At 28.5% G+C, this 19,264-nt stretch overlaps 2 protein-coding genes across 2 annotated transcripts; one reads left to right on the top strand and one right to left on the bottom strand.

The window, feature by feature from the left end:
* Positions 1-11,294: 11,294 nt before the first annotated feature.
* On the top strand, positions 11,295-13,546 carry LOC137826850 (uncharacterized). Its single transcript, XM_068632998.1, has 4 exons — positions 11,295-12,157; positions 12,621-12,746; positions 12,876-13,043; positions 13,322-13,546. The coding sequence occupies exons 1-4, from the start codon at positions 12,080-12,082 to the stop codon at positions 13,415-13,417; spliced, it is 468 nt and encodes a 155-aa protein (XP_068489099.1). The 5' UTR covers positions 11,295-12,079; the 3' UTR covers positions 13,418-13,546.
* Positions 13,547-17,370: 3,824 nt separating this feature from the next.
* Positions 17,371-18,243, bottom strand: LOC137825682 (uncharacterized). The gene is made up of 3 exons (XM_068631416.2): positions 18,162-18,243; positions 17,856-17,949; positions 17,371-17,757 (listed from the first exon to the last, which is right to left on the bottom strand). Exons 1-3 carry the CDS (start codon positions 18,208-18,210, stop codon positions 17,604-17,606), a joined length of 297 nt encoding a protein of 98 aa, XP_068487517.1. The 5' UTR covers positions 18,211-18,243; the 3' UTR covers positions 17,371-17,603.
* Between the last annotated feature and the right edge of the window lie 1,021 nt (positions 18,244-19,264).

Here is a 19,264-nt window from a genome sequence, read left to right as displayed (position 1 = left end):
ACATTACTAATTTTTTTATATGGATCATGTTAGAGAACAATACTAATGTCAGGCATCTCAAAATTTAATTCCAATATTTTGATCGACATAATCCAAAGTTCGATAGGTTTATTAATCTCATCTTATATACTCCAAGTTATATATATATATATATTATATTTCATCAAAACGTTATTTTATTGATACATTTTACTATGTCAATAATGAATATTTTTTTCTCAACATTTTTTTTTGAATTAAATGAAATAGATATAGAAGACTAAATCCTATATAAAAAAAAGCAAAACAAGGATTATTTGACTCCATCTTTAGGATGCAGTGCTGATATTTTCCTTGTATATTGAATGGTATGTTGAACATATCTTAAATCTATATATATGTTCAGATGTATATCTTGTAGGGATTTTAGAGGGATGTTAGATTTTTTTATGATTTTTTTTAAGATTCATTTGGATTTGCTAATATTTTATATACGAATTAGAACATCTTTCAAATTCTCTAATATTTATTTATTTATTTTTATCGATAAAAAAATCCATTAAACACATCATTATTATAATAAACCTTCATCCAAAATACTTCCAGATCCACAAAACTTTTTCAGATACCAAAATTCAGACAACAACAAATATAATTATACAACCAATAGAGGATACAATGAAAATATATATAGATATATTACATGGTCAATAATGAATATATTGTTAAATATTTTAAGTCTATTATTTGTTAGAGAATAAATTTATTATGTCCCTTTCTTCTTCTTTTTATCAGCTATTACGTCCCTACAAGTCTCATTCATTGTAACAAACATATTCTTTTATATGGAAATAGACTTAAAAATATAAACTAAAATATACCATAAGCAAATCATAGATCACTGAATTTGAAAAGGTTGAACAGGGTTGAATTGTAACCAAAACCTAAACTATAGTGTGATTACCCAAAACTGTAAACAGTGTATATATATACCTTCACTCATGTTTGTAGACATATATGCGTATATATACAATGAAATGTTTGGCCTTTTTGTTTATATTATCTTGATAGATTCTTGCATTGTGGCCAATGCTACACGATTCTCTTGCCTGTTCATCAACAACAAAAGCCCTTGTCACTCAACTTTATACTTTTAATAAATTTTGTTTCCATTGTCACACATTGGCATGTGAATGTACTTTTCCAAAGTGCAACTCACGTGACATACCACACTAATGTACGATATTACAAAAACCAACACCATTTAGTTTGGGATAAGAAAACTGAACAAAGTAAAACAGCTTACTCATAATTAAACTTATAAACATTATTATGGTACGTCCAAACATCATGTAGAAGCTAATAAAAGTTTTATTACTAATGTGTTTTTAGATAAATAACAGTTAGATAAAATGGGGGCTCTGTGAAATGTGTGAATCTGCTAAGGGTTTCACTTTCGTATATGGAGACAAACATTAGAGATTGATTCAAAAATAATTTGGAATGTCACGAGAAACTTTTCTGAAATGAGCAAAAGAATTCTCTGCATAATTGGACCCTAAAAAACGTTTCTGTTTCTGGTTTCATTCTGCTCACATTTGGTCACGTGATATTATATTATGCTAATGGACACAAAAACGCGTACAGATCATCAATACATATAATATTATTCATATCTATCACTCATCATATCATTTACTAAATTAAAATCATTTGGAAAATAATAGCATATGAGATTAAGCAGCATGATATAGCAATCATCCACCATAGTATATATATATATATATATATATATAGATGCATGACTCCAATCATACAAAAAAGAACTGTACCGTACATATCATACTCATGGATCATGGAACATGCGCAAGTAAAAACATTCAAAATCCAAAACAGAATCTTCTCAGTCTCCAACTTTATTGCAACTAACAACTCTTCCAAACCTCCAAGGACATTCCAGCTATGAAGGACTTAGGTTACACTATTAACAATACTTATTTATGAACTAAGACCTACCACCATCGATCACCTATAACACAACCAACTATATCACCATCTTCTTCCTTTCATTCTTAAAAAAGACTGCAAATTCAGTAAGATTCCATGAGTGATATTCCATCTCATTAAATTAGGTTTAAAATTCCAAAACTTACAAATGAGAACTTCTAATAACATCATTTTTGGCTTATGAAACAAAGCTGCTTAATATGATTTTGGTTGAAATGATAATAACCTTTTTTATAAAAAAAAATGAATGAATTAATAGGAGCGTTTAGAAATGCTTCAACACTATTAAAAAAAAGATAGTTTGTACCAACTACTACTAAACACATTCCAATGACAGAGCATTAGAGCTCATAACATTCAACATGACTAAACACTGTGCAGCAAAAAAAATACAGCAATTGGGACAAGAACGATGACGACAACTGAAGTTGCCTACTATAAGCATAATTGGTATTCCTCAACATTTTATTTATCAGCAATAAATAATAAATAAATATGGATCACTTCAAAGGTCATCTAACCCTTAATAATTTTTTTATATTTTAGAATTTTGTGGAGATATAAGAGGGTGTTATAGATACAAAGTAATCAAAATATATAATATATCTAGGGATGACAATGTGGGTCGTCCATCTCGCATAGGCTCGTCCGTCGGATTGATTTTATTGACCTACCTTGAATGCGGGCTGACCCAAAAAATTTGCATAAGAAATATTTTTAAAAATTAATGAGAAATAATTTTTTAAATACTTTTTTGAATAAATTTGTTTTTTCTTTATTAAGTTGATTTTTTTCTTATTTAGATGAATTAGGTAAATTGTCTCACATTGTTATTCTCACGACACACAAGCGTAATAAAATATGGGTAGAAAATATTATATTGATATTTTGATTTTTAATCAAATTTGAATTTGAATTTGAATTTTACTAATAAATTGACTAATAAAATATTTCATTAAATATATACATTATTACTATTCTAATTTGAAAAAATAATATATATATATATATAATACTATATTTAAATTTTATTATAAAAAAGACTAAGATCTTACTATGACATTGATTATTTGATGAGTATTGAAACCTAAACAACCTATGCATTTCAAAAAAAAAAAAAATTACTATTAAATATTAAAAAACCATTATCGAAATTCGTGAAGATGTTATCACATCCATGAAATACTCAAATTACTCTTTAACATTTTTTATTAAATGTTTTTTCTTTAATTTCGGAATATAGAATTCAGAGACTTCCCAGATTATAGAATCTGAAACTTAAAATTTGTTACTCAAAAAAATCATTAAATAAAAATGAATTTTAGAGACCAAAATAACTAGTTATTGTTTGACTAAATTAGAGACCATTTTATAAACTAAAAAATTATTGGTATCTAAAGTAGTTTTTATTATTAATAAAAATTTATAATATAGTTTCTAAATTGGTATGTAACCATTAAGTATCAAGGTTTTAGCTACTAATACTTTATTTTCTGAATTAGTCTCTCTTAATCTTTTAGAGACTAATTTAGAATATAAAATATTAGTAGTTAAAACCTTGGTAGCTAATTTAGATACTGATGTAGAAATCATTTTATAAATTTTTATTAATAATAAAATTCACTTTAGATACTAATAACTTTTTTGTCTCTAAAATAGTATCTAATTTAGTCAATATAGTGATTAATTATTTTTTGTCTCTAACTTTGGAGCAAAACAATAATATCAATAATCAATCAAGAACAAAATATTATGTTCAAATATCACCTCAATACATAAGAGTTTGAATAAATTGTTCTCAATCTCAAATGATAGAATTAGTCACTCATGGTGACTATTACACGCAAGGAAACCATGAAAAGAAAATTCATAATGTTTCTCCTTGACGACTGCCTCCTCTAATGTTTCTCACACCTCATATTTTCCAATTGGATTACAAGTCACTCAATGATGTTTTCCACTCAATCTTGCACACCTAGCATTGTGCCTCAAACCTCTTATTTAACCTAATTTGCTTGGGCTTAAATGACTTCTCACTTAGGCTAGTAAAACGTAAAAAAGCCTAACGTTCCTGGCACTATCTCGCTCAAGCGAGATTGAACTCGCGTAATCGAGATCCATTGACGGCATCTTGACTTTTTCTGAGTTTGGGCAGCTTTGGTGAGTGTTGATGCATTCCAACTTTCTCTTTTTTAACTTTGTATATTTTTCTTTTGCCCAATTATCTCCATTCTTCCCTAAAAACTGAAATTAACACAAATTTGGAAATAAAGCATTCTTATTTAAATTAAAATCATAAAATATGTAAAAAGGTATAATTTCATAAATTAGGGATTATTTTATACTTATTTATTCCATTAATACTCATAAGTGTCTATATTTTAATATGAAATATTACTGAAATTTGGCACTTATCACCTACCATGAAGAAAAATATACATATTCAATATTGTTTTTTTTTATCAATAAAAAAGAATGAAATAAATAAAAGCATAAATGGGTGCCTCCACCTGTGTACAAAAATAATATCCAATTTTAGGGTGATTAATACATAAGTTTGTTCTCCCCTACTTAACCCTTTCTCATCCTAAAATAAATTATACAAACATATGTAGAGGAAACCAAACTATAACAGGTAGAGAGGAACATGGATTCATTGATAAGGAAGTATCTTGTTATATGATCGCAACCATATTCAGTTCCAAATGTTGTCACTCTTCTCACAGTTAATATGGTATTAACACTCGTACTAGTAAAGTTCTACGTCCTCTTCATGTTAAATGGGAGTTTCCTTCACCAGGCTAGGTTAAAATTAACATTGATGGGGCTGTTAGGGGATATTCTGGTCTTGCTACTTGTGGAGGTATTTTTCATGGGAGTATGGGGAAATTTATTGGAGTTTTTTCTGCGTTTCTTGAAGTTCAGACTGCTCTGGTTGCTGAGTTTTATGGGGTTATACATGCTATGGAGGAAGCTCAAAAGATGGGGTTTACTAATGTCTGGCTGGAATGTGATTCTGCTTTGGTTTGTGTTGCATTTACTGGTAGGAAAAATGTTCCTTGGATGCTTCGTAATCGAGAATGTTTGTCTTAATTATTGTGGGAAAATTAGGTTTATGGTTACTCATATTTTTCGTGAAGGGAATGTGTGTGCTGATAAGTTGGCTAATTTAGGATTTATTCATAAAGAATCTTTGCATTGGTATAATAGGTTTCCATCTTGTCTGTTCTTAGAATTCTTTATGAATAGGTATAGTTTACCTATGTATCGTTTTAGTTAACATATGAGTTTTGGTCTAGTCCCCCCGTATTTTTGTATTTTTTTTTTTTAATAATATTTTTTTCATGTGATGGCAAATGATTGTTGTTACTTGAGGTGTCAACCTAGCTGAGATCTTAAGTTGTATAGTGATGCCTAACATGAAAGCTTTTATTTAAAATAATATGGTATCAAAGCCTAGTTAAATCATGTCTATTTGCACTGCCTATCTTGTATTTTCTCTCTTAATCTTATTTCATCATTGAATCCTCAACTACAAAGATGCAATCACCCATGGATAATCTTTTAAACCCTTCTAGTCCATATTACATGCATCACGAGGAGAATTTGAAATGGTTCTTGTCCTTCCTCAACTTAATGGAACCAACTATCACTCTTGGAGTAGAAGCATGAGACATGTCATTCAATTCAAGAATAAACAAATTCATTGATGGAAGCATAAAAAATTTTGACCGCAATGATCCTATATTAAAGTCTAGGAGAGATGTAATGTCATGGTTTTTTCTCGGGTCATTTGCACATTGTCCACTCAAATTTGTCAAAGCACCATCTACATTGGAATTACTAAGAATATTTGGAAAGATTCAAAAGAAAGATTTTCCAAAGGTGATCATTTTAGATTTACTTCAAGAAATTCACTCTATTAAATAAATATAAATTAATGTAATTAAGTTATATACTCATCTTATGATCCTTTGGGAAGAACTTAAGTCACTAAGACCTATATCAGATTTTGTTTGCATTGCAACATGGAATTGTGCTCCATCCAATTTTTTTTTGCAAAATATAGATTTAGAGCACATGATGTATTTCTTAAAGGATTTTTTATGAGATTTACAGTACCATCAAGACACAAATTTTCCTAATGGATCCGCTACACAGTATTAATCATGTGTTTTCCATGGTTCTCAAACAAGAAAGACAACTTACAAGCAGAGATTAAAACTTTGGTGAATGTTGCAGAAGGATAAAATAATTGGAAGCCACAAGGAAGAGGAACCAAGTGGAAGAGTCAAGGTAGAGAGAGTGGATGTAATCCTAATCAAGAAAAACAGTGTGCATTGATCGTTATTGTTCCACAGTCAAATTAAAAATAGTTTCAGTATAAACCGTTTCACATAAAAAGGAAGATCGAATAGATAGGGTCATTTGATCTCAATTCATCTCCCAATGAATCATGTTTCTAATCCAGTCAAACAGTGTTGTCATCTTATTTACAAGCAATTAAAAGTTGAAAATGACATTAAAGTTAAAGGAAGGTTGAGATTGTTGTGCAAAAAAATAAAGTATATGATAGAAAATACTTAAGAACGAGTTGAGTGTCAAGTTCAATCAACAATGAGTTCTTCATCAGTTTATATATATATATATATATATATATATATATATATATATATATATATAAATCATTCAATCTCTAAATAGGATTGAATTGACTAAACATGTGTCAGCCAAATCAATGAAAGATTAATGAAACATATGTCCACTAATACATTCAGTACGTACCTTACTCGTCTCTACGTGTCTACTCATAAAGTTTTTAGTTTTTTACCTATTGAATCATGTGTCCAAGAGATTGTTTAGAATAATGCAAACTAAACAAGAATTCCAATTAAAAATCAAAATTGAATTATCAAAATACGTTCAAAAACAATTTTCAAAACAAAAAATAGAACTCAAAAAGACCAAACCATGTAAGGCAACTTGTAGATAATACCTAGGATTTGTTGTACAATTGTTGACGTTTTGGTTGCCTCCTCGTTCCTTTCTTCAAGTCTCCTCCTTTGATTGCTAGCGCTCGATCGGGGTTGACCTGAAAAAGGTACTCTGATGATCAAGTAAGTACTCTACGTAAAAAGTGTATATTTATAAAACTAATTAAAGTGTACCTTACACTTCTGTAAAGAGTTTATTTATAATGTTCAGTCATATACCCTTGTTGTGATAGGATGAATATCAATTGTTCACAACGTGATCCCTGATTTATAGGGAGGTATATTGGTATATGGGTATGTTGGTATATTTGAAGGTATCTTTAATTAATATCTTTCAGTTAATCAATATTTTGCTAATTTCTCAGAGATGTTATCCACATAATCCGAGACATGAATATGACTCATAAAGAACTCTCGTAAGTGTCGTTGTTGTCATTTATTAAGTGTTTTGAAGTATGTTTTGACACGATCGGTCAGTCACTAAGGCCAATATTAGCTTGTCCAGTACCGACCGGTACAGTCGCAAATTTTGTTTCTTCTTATTTTTCTAGATGATTTATTTCCAATTCTATTTTTAGATTTGTAGACTTTATTCTCTAATTATTTCACTCATATTTTGTTTTTCATTTTGATCTAGATAAACAAGACCTTCACTCATTAATTATTACTTTTCTGTATTTATATATATATATATATATATAATCTTCTTTTGTATGTAAACAAAGAGTATTACAACATGTTTCTTTTGTGTTCTTTTTTTTTTCTCTTTTAATAGTTTTTTTCTACAACGAGATAAAAAGGAATATCTTTTAGTTATATTGATTTTGATTAAAAATGTTATTATTTCAAACCATCTCCGTTAGAACTTAAATCGAGAATCTTAGAACGTGCATAAAATAAAAGATATTTTAGAAACGATATCATGTTTAAAATCAGCTAGATGAGAATTTTTTTTTTCTACAAAAGATAAAAGTTTGGTGGAATAAAGTTAATTATATATAACAGGGCACTGTTTATGAAGACAAAAGTTGGCTGTATAATTTTGTATTTTGTGGCACATATTTAAGATACATTTAAATCAAATAGATGATAATGACATAGCTAGTCTTGATCCCACATCCAACCAAATCTTGTTCTTTATTGTCAATTTTTCAATGATGTGCCAGTCAGTACATATTTATCTTTGTTTTTAACTTCAACTTTAATGTTTGGAATTGACTACCATAACCTTTTGTTACCATATGTTTTTATGTACTCCTTCAAATTGACTACCATATGTTTGCTATATGAACTCCTTCAGTTAATCTCTAAACATAATGCATTTTATATTTTGATTATGCATGCATAATAAATATTATTCATTCATTAATTCATCATAAAGACTTTCAATGACAATATGATTTTTTTTCTAAATAATGATAATTTATTTTATTAAAGTAATTCTTTTATTATATGCTCTGGTTTATGTAAAAAAAAATACAATATCATTTTAATAATAATTAATGAGGAAACATAAAAGCACCCATAAAAGATCTACTTTTTGTTTTGATCAATTATTTTATTTTAATCCAACCGTTAAATATACATTATTTATTAAAAATAAATATATAAGTGATAAAAATAACCCTCTTCAAATTATTACCTGTACTCATTATAAATTCCTTAAAATCATAAGTTTTCCATTTTTAGATGAAATAATTGATTATTTGGTGTCTTCCTTTATAGGAAATTTAGACACTCCATGGATAAAGGGAAAATAATTAGATAACCTATCTTTTAATTTTTTTTTATAAAAATTTTCTTGTTAAGCATGATTAATCATGTAATTTTTGGAGACTATTTATGTAGACATGTTTTTTTTATCCGACTCCTATGTGAAAAAAAACCTTATGTATAGTAAAAATGGAATTAATTCCTAAGTAGATTAGGGATGTTAGTGACATTTAAAAAATTGAAAAACTATAATAATTTCCGTGATAGAAAACTACCCTCGTGATGATGATCTTGCTATTTTACATCTTTAAGTTGAGGTTTATCATAAAAGTGTTGTTAGCAGATGAAAATGTTATGTAAGGGTTAAAATTACTTTGTAACAGTAATCAAACTATAGATACATTGTGAGTTTATAGTACTAACATATTTGAACTATGAATAGGATATGAAGTTTGTATAGCAGTAGAACAGTGTCTGGTTGTATTAATTTAAAGCGATGATGAGTTTGTATTAAAGAAAGACTAAGTAATAAAGAAAAGGGTATATTAGATTAATGAAAGAGAAGGAATCGAAATAGAGAGAGAGATGGAAATATGAATTATAAATGCAATAATAGGATGTGGAAGGAGCATGGTCCATATAAGGGTCCAAGAAAGAAAGCAATATATTGTGGTGGAGGGAGAATTGGGGGTCACAGGGGAAGAGTAGCTGAGCACTAATGGAATCTAAAAGAGTGTAGGAGAGTTCAGAGGAAGAAATGCTTTTATGGAAGGCAAGAGACAAGGTAGGAGCAGGATATGTGTATGGAGGATATTGTTTTGTTGTGATGATTAATGGGCACGCATGTGAATAGAGGTGGGTACGTGATTTGTCCTTGTGGAATCGTGACAATACTGCAATGCGGATCCAAATACACACTCATATTCATTCATTCATTCATTCATATATATAATCACTTCTTACAATTATGCAGTTAAACGTGTTTCTAGGTTATGGGGGAAACAACATGCTAATTTTTTGGTGTAAATCTTTTTCTTTTGCTTCGATGTCTCTTACCTTTCTTATGTGAGACTAATCCCATATGAATCAATTCTGAATTTTCTTCTTCTAGCAATGTCTTTCTGTCTACTTGAATTATTGTCAAATAACAGCTTGACTTGGCACAGCCAGATAGCAAAGTAGCATGTGACTCACAAATATTATTTTTTCACAAATACATTTCACAATTATTACATTACCAGATCTGATTAATTAATTCAAGAACATGCTCATGGGTTTATGTTTATCTATGTTTTTTTATTCGTATAATGAGTTTATTTATAGAGAGAGTATTTGTTACTTCAACCATATAAGAAAAAGCCTTCGCAAAAATAAAAAAAACACAAGCAATTTTTATGCCCCAATCAAGAATAAAAGTGTTCTACCTTGTGACCAAAACCATGAGTGAATCTTTGGTCTATGTAAAAGTTAACTTATACATATTTTTCAAATTAGTGTGTTAATTTATTTATATTAGAAAAGAAAATTTATTGAAAGAAGTAAAATAAAATATTTCAATAGAAACCAAAAATTATTCACATTCTATAGTACTTAAATAAGCTTCCCATATATGACAAAGGGTGAAAGAACCAATCTCACAACAGATGCACCTTCTTTGGAAATAATTTAAGACAAATAATAAACACAAATTTAATAAAGATTCTCAATCCCTCATATTAATGTCAACCATTCCCAGCCTAAAAGAAATTTCATTACGTGTAATCAATTTTTTTTATAAAGCATTAATCAAATTAACAAAAGATCCTGCAAATTAAGGCACCATCCAAATTTTCTTCAAATTCTTCGTTCTAATCAAACTCCCATACTGAATAAAGTGAGAACTAAATCCAAGGGTAATTAAACACTACAGATAAATTAAACCAAGCACGAAAACTATTCACATCCAATAAAAACTTGTTCTTTAAAATACCATTCATACTCTTTAATTTTTCTCACTTATGAAATAAAACTTGACTAGTAGGTGTTCAAATTACAAGACTTGAACTGAGATGTTATTATATGTTTACAAAATGAAGAAATGAAAGATGCATTTTTCGATGAAGTAAAGAAATGAATAATATAATATTATGATCTGCTGAGCGTTTCTTAGTTGGACAAGCTAATAATTGCAACTAGGAAAAAGTGGATGCAGTAATTTCAGTATCCGTGATATGAATACCACAGTTTGAGTTACATACAGAAATCCATATATCATCATGTGAACATCCATGCCAAGTTTATGTGTAGTTTTGGATACATATGGAAACGAAACAAGAGATAATTATGCATGATAATTATCTGTGTTATTGGAAGTGCATGTGTATAAGTGTAGATGTTAGGGGTAAGATGAAGGAAAGAAAAGCATAGAAATGATGGCATTTTAATTTGAGTTTGAAGCGGGAATGGGAAAATGAAAATGGTGTGTGTGATATGTGATAAGAAGAGTATGATGGCACGTGTGGAGAGAGAAGAAGAAAGAAGACAAAAGTTTGATTGGAGGTGTGAGAAAGGATGGAGAGTGGAGGAGAGGCTAAAAAGCCCCCGTGAGGAGTGTTTGGAGCCATTCCAAAATCACAACTAAACATCCTTTTGTTGCTTCTCCTTCACTTCTTTCGATGGCCTATTTTCACTATCACGAGTTCATGATTCCCCTTCTCCCATTCTCTTCCAACTCTAAACTTATCAAACATATTCCCTTTTCCTTGCATACCCTTCTTCCTCTTCATACCCTTATTACTTTAAAACTCTAATCATAATCATAACTTTCTTCTATTTTTCTGCCATACACCACCATGTATACAACTTAATTACAATTACCTACTCTAAACCAAACTAATTTAGATGTTCGCATATAACTTTACTTTGATAAGTGGTTCACACATACTTAACCACACATTATGTAATAATCAACTTTTTAAGATTTAACTTTCAGAAGTTGACAGAAAAGTATTATTTTTTGAAACCAAAGATTAACTAACTGAATGATCAAGAACAAGTATTAGATATGTATTATATATTAACGAAACTTATAATCTTCTAGCTGCCACATCCTTAATATTCGGGAAGGAGAAAGAAGAGAATTTCAAAATAGAACAAAATGTGGAAAGAGGCCAAAATATAACAGAAGGGTAGTTTTGTAAGTTCAAGAAAAAATATGTAGTATTTCTTTATGAATAAACTGAGTGAGTCATGTGGGGAGAAAACACATGAGATCATATGGATTTGAGAGCTCATCCCTTCTTTTAAATGACCACAGAACTCTGCAGAGTTGATAGCAAAAGAAAAGAAGCAGAGTGAAAAAGCCAGAAGGATCATAAGCCCAGAGAGAGAAAAAGAGAACACGCAAAATGGTTTCCAAAGAGCAAAAGAGAGCAGCACTGCATGAGCAGCTGCAACATCTTCGATCTCTTACTAACTCTCATGCTGTAATTCCCTGCATTATCTCCTCTGATTTCTTCCTTTCCATTGGATTTCAGCCAATTCCCTAAAGAATGTTCAGTTAGACAGTAGAATTGTTATACCCTTATAAACTTCCCTCTGCTCTTTCTCTTCCAATTTGATTTCATTTTTGTTAAAGGAAACAGGTCTTCTTTATGTTATTGTTCTTATTAATCAAATCTTACAAAGCTACAATTTCCTTTGACCAAATCCATATTCATTCTTTCTGTATCTTCGATTATCTTTCTGTGTTTCTGGGTGGAAAAAATAATTAAGATAGTTATTAATTAATTATTGTATATAATATTGAAAATAGTGATTGATAGCTCTCTTAATTTAATACTATATATTTATCTTGTAAACTAATTCATATATTGCACAGTTGTTTCCATCAATTATATGCAGTTTATTGAAATAGTATTATCTAATATGGTTGTATATGCATGGCAGCTAAACAAAAGCTCGATCATCATCGATGCATCAAAGTACATTGAGAAATTAAAGCAAAAGGTAGAAAGACTGAATCAAGAGATAGCATCTGCAGAAACTTCAAGTGCGCACGACCCTTTGCCTACGGTATTTTCCTAACTAAGAAATGTTAACAGCAGCCTTTATATTTCAACAATTTAAATATAATTATTTTATAAATTTCTTGCAGTAAAAACATTGATTGGAGTGACATTTTTAGTGAATGGATTTCTGCAGGTTACAGTAGAAACCTTAGAAAAGGGATTTCTTATAAATGTTTACTCAGCAAAAGGGTGTTCAGGTCTGCTTGTTTCCATATTGGAAGTCTTTGAAGAGATGAGACTCACTGTGCTGGAAGCTAGGGTTTCTTGTACAGACACTTTTCGATTTCAAGCTGTTGGAGAAGTAAGATATACACAGATATAGCAAAGAACTACTATTCAAATTCCTTATTTATTTTCAACATGCATTTCATTTATCTCTATATCCCTTCTGTTATCAATACTTTTGGATGTCACATGTCTTGTCCTTTTATAACAAGTTCCTCATTGGGACACTTGAGTAAAAGGACTAAATCTTAACCTAAGTTAATTGTCCATCATCTTCAGTAACTAATATGTAATTTTTCATATATATTCTTGTATAAGAATGATGGTAAAATATTAAAGTAATAACTTTTGTAGAATGAAGAAGAAGGAGACACAGTTGATGAACATACTGTCAAACAAGCTGTAGGACAAGCAATAAAGAACTGGAGCAAAGGTGGCGATCAAGAATAAATCAGTAATTTGTATTTTTTTTTCTTTCATGTTGGCTAAATGGCAATTGTTCCTTATGGAATTGTTATAGCTTCCAATTTTTAATGAAAATATATGTCAAATGAAAAAGAGTAGTTGATGATTGAGCAAGTTTTGTGTTTATGGAGTCAGCATGTTTAAGATATATATGCCCATATATGCATAAGGCATTTTCATTGTTTTCATCCATCTTATATATGAGGAGCCAAAAATTATAATTAGTTAATTAGGAAAACCTATATAGAATAAGGTTGATTTTCATAAAATCGTACCAAGTTTTCATAAAAATCTATTATTAAGGTTAAAAGTAAAATAAGAATAAGTGTAAAGTGTCTAGAGATACGTAAAACTTCTAAGAGCACAATCCTAATACTAAAGGAGCCTAGCACATGTGAGTTAAAAAAATTAACCTACTGAGACAGACAGCAGATATAGTGGAACTTGACACGTGTTATCGTGTAATAGACTTGTGTATGAATGTTTTCAAACTCAGATTTTAGGTGTGATTAATCATAAATTGAAGTCAGATAACTTTACAGTTTGCTATGGTGACTTTTTCTCAGTCAAGAACAGTCTTTGCATGTAAACAATATATAAAACATAGAACATGTTAAACTAAGTTGTATATTGGGCCTTTATTCGTTTCAACAGGCACATATATTCTACTACACTGTGCGTGTGGGACATTTGAACAATGATTGATAGATGACATTTAAAAAAACATACTGCATGAGTTTTATGTACCAAAATAACTATAAAAAAGTGATATTGAGTTCTGATCCTGACACAAAAAATATTATTAGAAACATCTATATCTATATCCTCATGTATTCAAAGTAATGGCATTATCTAAAATTATTTATTTCTTTCAAAACTAATTAATAGAATTGTTCTGTTAATGTGGTGATAATCCATGTTTTACAACCTTGTTAATAATCCTAAACCTATTATTAGTTTCTTTTATATAAGATTTAGGTATGTTCTGTTTGGGTCTAAGTCAATAGATTGTAAGAACCAGGTCTAAGTCTATAGATTGTAAGGACCTATTCCTTTTTAATAGGGGTTGGAATAATTTTTTTTATTGATAAGAAAATGTATTATCATATAATTTAATTTGAATGCATTATTAAATAGATTTTTTTTAATAATTTACATAAGAGATAAGATATAAAATAAGAATTGAAAAATATTTTTTATCTAAATTAATACCAACCAACTCTTTCTTAAAAAAATAACTTTTTTTAATTTATCTTTAAGTAATGAAAGATAATATAAAATAAATTTTGCAATTATTGAATAAAAGTGTATCATGACTATATGGCTAAAAGAGAAAACCAAATCTGAAAGTCTATCAGTGTGGGACTACTTTTCTTAGGGAAGTGACTATTTATTCCAGTATAAAACTAAATGTGTAATTAATATGTCCGAAAGAAACTGAAATATGCTACATTTTTAAAAGAAAATTATATATATATATATATATATATTTACATAGCATATAATAATTAATAAATAATAAGAATTTTTAAAAATTAAAATTAAATTAATAACTAATTATATTTTCAGTAAATAACTTTTAAATTTATGCATTTTGTCCCTGTATTTTAATTAAGTATTTTTTATGCATATAAATATCAAACATTGTAATAAAAATCAGTGATTTTTTTAATATGATATACCCTGCTTTTGTTAAGTCAAATGTGATTACTTTTAAAATTTAATAATTTATCACCTTTTAATTTGTTAACACTATACATCTATTTGTTTAATTCCACCTATAATTCATTGCATTCCTTCTCAGAGACGGTTATAGCTACAATTTTGGACCTCAAGGTGTACGGATTAGCGAATATGGCTCAATGAAACCCAATTTTTCGTTGATCGTGGTTTTTGTGTGATTATTGCTTAATGATATGTAATCCTATGTTGAATTCATGTAGCTCTTTCTAATTTTTTATATGTTGTGGTTTGATGGATGCATTGTGTGGGTTAAATGGATGAAGAAAACTAAATGAAGATGACTTTGGTTAGTGAATATAGAGACTTAGAAGAGGCGAGGCAAACTCCTATGTAATTATAAGCTAGACACAAAACTAGTGATAACAAAGAGTGAACAAAGAAAACAAATTGTGCACAAACTTAGGCAATATTTCTTTATCAATTCTAAACTCCTTTATAAGAGGGCTAACACTTGTATTTATAGTGCTAAGAGGTGCCAAAATTCTGAAAAGTTTAACCTAAAAACCCTTCACTCATAGATTGACAAGTGTCCTCCTCTAATTTGAGAGAATCTTCTTAATTCGCATGATGCTAATATGTTTTCTCTCATCATTGGAGCAAATCCTCTTAAATTAGAGGTTGACAAGTGACCCTTTTTAATTGATGGAAATCTTCTCCATTAAGGAGATGACATGTGGATCTTCATACATTCCTTACCATTCCATGGTTTCTATTTGCACTCTAGTCATTTATTTACAATTACTTCAAATTTTGTAAATATTTACAATTACTTCAATTGTACTTGTTTAAACTTAACTAAGATTAATTGTTCAACCTATGAAATAATAAAGTATTTCTACTTGAAACATAACTTATCCAAAACTAAATATTTATAACCTCAATTTAATTCCTTTCTCGTATTCTCATTAATTTATACTTAAATCAACCTTCTAACAAATCCAATCATAGATCAATCACCAACAAATAAATCCACATGTGTTTATCCTAGGATTTGATGTCATCAAACTTCCATTTTCATATAGTCAATTTCTTTTAAAAAATAAGTCAATTTCTTTTCAAAATAATTGAATGAAGTTAACTTCTCTTATCATAATTATAATACTCCTAAGCAAATATTTTAAAATTAGAAAAAATAAGGAAACCCTATTTTGCTCTTAAAAAACTTTATTAAAAAAACTAAAAGCACATCCCTACTAACCTACACTCGTAAAAAATTATCTTTTCGACTCGTTAATATAGAATAAAAGACATCACAAGTATACAAAACAAATTTAAAATAATTGAAAACACAAAAGAATCAGAATCAAAGAAAATAAGTATATACTATTTAAAGAATGATGTTGAAATTTCTTTAACTCGATATTTACTTATCATTATGCGCTTTTTGTCAAGGATCTTTCAAGTTAAAATTTGTATGGCAATTCCAATCTTTTAAACTTTTTTTATTTATTTTATAGATTAATTATAAATTAAAATAATCTTATGATAGTTCATCCATAAGTTTAGTGTCTATTTTTTCAATTTTAATTTTAAGATTATATACTATTTCATTATTTCAATATCTAACATTATGTGTTTAAAAAAAATATTTGTTTGGTGAATGAAATATTCACCTTTTAAGTAACTTATATTAATTTTTATATTCTATACTGTGATTATTTTTTTTAAAAAAATGAGAGTCATTACTTTTTAATTATATTTTAAGCTAACTACGTATTAGATATGGTATGTCCATGTACATATATTTGGTAGGTATGCTGGGCCTAAACAAAGTGATTAGAGGTAGGCGATTTCTTCCTACACCTCCATGCTTTTTCTTTCATTTTCATAAAAGAAAGTGAAATATTAACTTTGCTTTTTTCATTGACACCCATTTTTCTCATTTTTTGGATTTTAAAATTTCAAACTCTGGAATTTGAAATACATCTGTATTATGAATTCTATAGTTTTCAAAAATACCTTTCAAACTCTACAATTCAGAAAAAGAAAAATTGTATTTAAAATTTAGAATTTGAAAATAAATTATTAATTCTAGAATTTTGGAATACAATTCTATATTTCGAATTTTAGAATGTAGAAGATTTAGAAATTATATAATTAAAAAAAAAGCTCTGCATTTTCTGTCAAAAAGAATAATTTTGGAATTAAAAAATTTATGGAGGTGTCAAAAAGAAATAGGAAAGTGAAGGAAGAAATCCACTTAACAGGTAGCGTTGATTTATAAACAACCCTTCATACATCCAAAATGAATTAAAAGCAAAGTAAAGTCTTTCTCATAACTCTTTTACATGGGCTTTACACAATTCAATCACCAAACACTTCTTTCTGGAGTATGATAATATTATATTAATCAGAAAAACTACAGGAAGTTAATAATTGATAATATTATCTAAAACTGAATTTTTCTTATTATTTATAATATTGAGTTTCAGAAAGGAGTTAGAAGCTCCCATTCAGCTAGCTGGGCCACAGTGGGAGAAGGAACGTGGGCCTGTGGTTTTGGGCCGAATGCACGAATCTCGTAGTATCTATAAGCAGCGGCACCAGACAACACTGCCAGGGTTAAAGCTTGGGCATGCAATCTACAAATCCAAACAGCAACAAAAACAAAAGGAACACTATTATGTAGGTGATGAATGTGCATGTATATATATGTATGTATGGGTGACATGTTATGTACCTGGCATGGATGAGCCTAAGACTGGGCTTCATTGGAGACCCTGTACGTGAATTAGCCACAAGTGATGCCCCAATCCCAGAGGCCCACAGTCCCCCTACAACCAAACACCAATTAATTATAATTTCCTTATAATTAAATTTATGGAAAAAATGGCCTACCATGCCATAAGAAATATAAAATTAGTTGAAATCTTCATAATATATAATATATTTAATAAAATATAAATTATTAAAGTAAAACTTGAAATGAGTTTTGTTCTTAAGTTTTTGGTTAAAAGAAAAATGCAATATCTTAAATTGATCTTACCAAGTGTTCCTAGCTTGTGATTTGAAACCCATGATTGAATTGCCTCCATGTTGAATCTTTATGTTGCTTTCTCTTGTACTTTGGAAGTTAGAAGTATTTATAGATGAGGGGAAGGGTAAGTTTGTAATTTGTGTGCCCCTTGGTTTGTTTACATGGGTTCCTGTGTGTTCTGTTGGAACACTGGAAAGGTTAAACAGGAGGAGTCTTACCCTGGTTTTGTTTTCAAGGACGGTATTGTTTTTTTTCTATTAAATCAGCAATAAAGTTATTTGTTAGATTAAATATGTTTTTTTATTATAAGATGAAATTGGTCTTTTTATAATTTAAACTTTAAATTTATAAAATACTAGTACGTAAATTTACAACATTTTATATATAAATATTAATATTACAATTAAAAAATATTTTCTTTTACATATAAAAATTATATACTAGACATTGAGTATAAGTTTAGATATTTTTGCATATTAAATAATTTAACTTAACTTATCATATATTTACAATGTTAATAGTCCACAGATTAATCATGACTAAAAAGAAATGAATATTTTTTTCCATATACAAATACATATAGAAAACAATAATTTGAACAAATTTATTTTAATTCAACTACTCTTTTAATACATAATTCAATGTTTGAATATTTTAACTAATAATAATTGTATATCCAAATAATGTTTATATGCAATGTATTGTTATATGAAACAAACATAACATACACAAAAACAAATTTGAAGTCAAATCACTTTATTTAGGAAACATTATGTAAGAACACATTTGTAAAATATTATAATACAAAACTTGTGTAATCGATGAATACTTGTCTTAATTACTGTGGAAAAATTAGATTTAAGGTTATTCATATTTTTCGTTAAGAGGATATAAGTTGACTAATTTATGATTTATTTATAGAGAATTATTTTTTTTTGTATAATAGGCTTCCATCTACTATGTCTTATAATTCTTTATGAATAAGTATAGTCTACCTATGTATAGTTTTTCTTAACATGAGTTTTGGTCTGATCCCCCATATTTTTGTATTTTCTTTATTTTTTCTTCTTTTAATAATACTTTTTTCATGTGATGGCAAATGATTATTCTTA

The sequence above is a fragment of the Phaseolus vulgaris genome, chromosome 8 (genome assembly GCF_051622355.1).
Source record: "Phaseolus vulgaris cultivar YP4 chromosome 8, ASM5162235v1, whole genome shotgun sequence".
In the NCBI taxonomy this organism is placed as follows: domain Eukaryota; kingdom Viridiplantae; phylum Streptophyta; class Magnoliopsida; order Fabales; family Fabaceae; genus Phaseolus; species Phaseolus vulgaris.
Note: the sequence above shows the minus strand (reverse complement) of the source record. Positions and strands in the feature narration are given on the sequence as shown.

Coding starts and splice junctions, on each gene's coding strand:
- LOC137826850 (XM_068632998.1), top strand. CDS start 12,080: ATGGTTTCCAAAGAGCAAAAGAGAGCAGCACTGCATGAGCAGCTGCAA. Junction 12,747..12,875: donor CGCACGACCCTTTGCCTACG/GTATTTTCCTAA, acceptor GGATTTCTGCAG/GTTACAGTAGAAACCTTAGA. Junction 13,044..13,321: donor GATTTCAAGCTGTTGGAGAA/GTAAGATATACA, acceptor TAACTTTTGTAG/AATGAAGAAGAAGGAGACAC.
- LOC137825682 (XM_068631416.2), bottom strand. CDS start 18,210: ATGGAGGCAATTCAATCATGGGTTTCAAATCACAAGCTAGGAACACTT. Junction 17,950..18,161: donor TCACAAGCTAGGAACACTTG/GTAAGATCAATT, acceptor GTTTGGTTGTAG/GGGGACTGTGGGCCTCTGGG. Junction 17,758..17,855: donor CTTAGGCTCATCCATGCCAG/GTACATAACATG, acceptor TTGGATTTGTAG/ATTGCATGCCCAAGCTTTAA.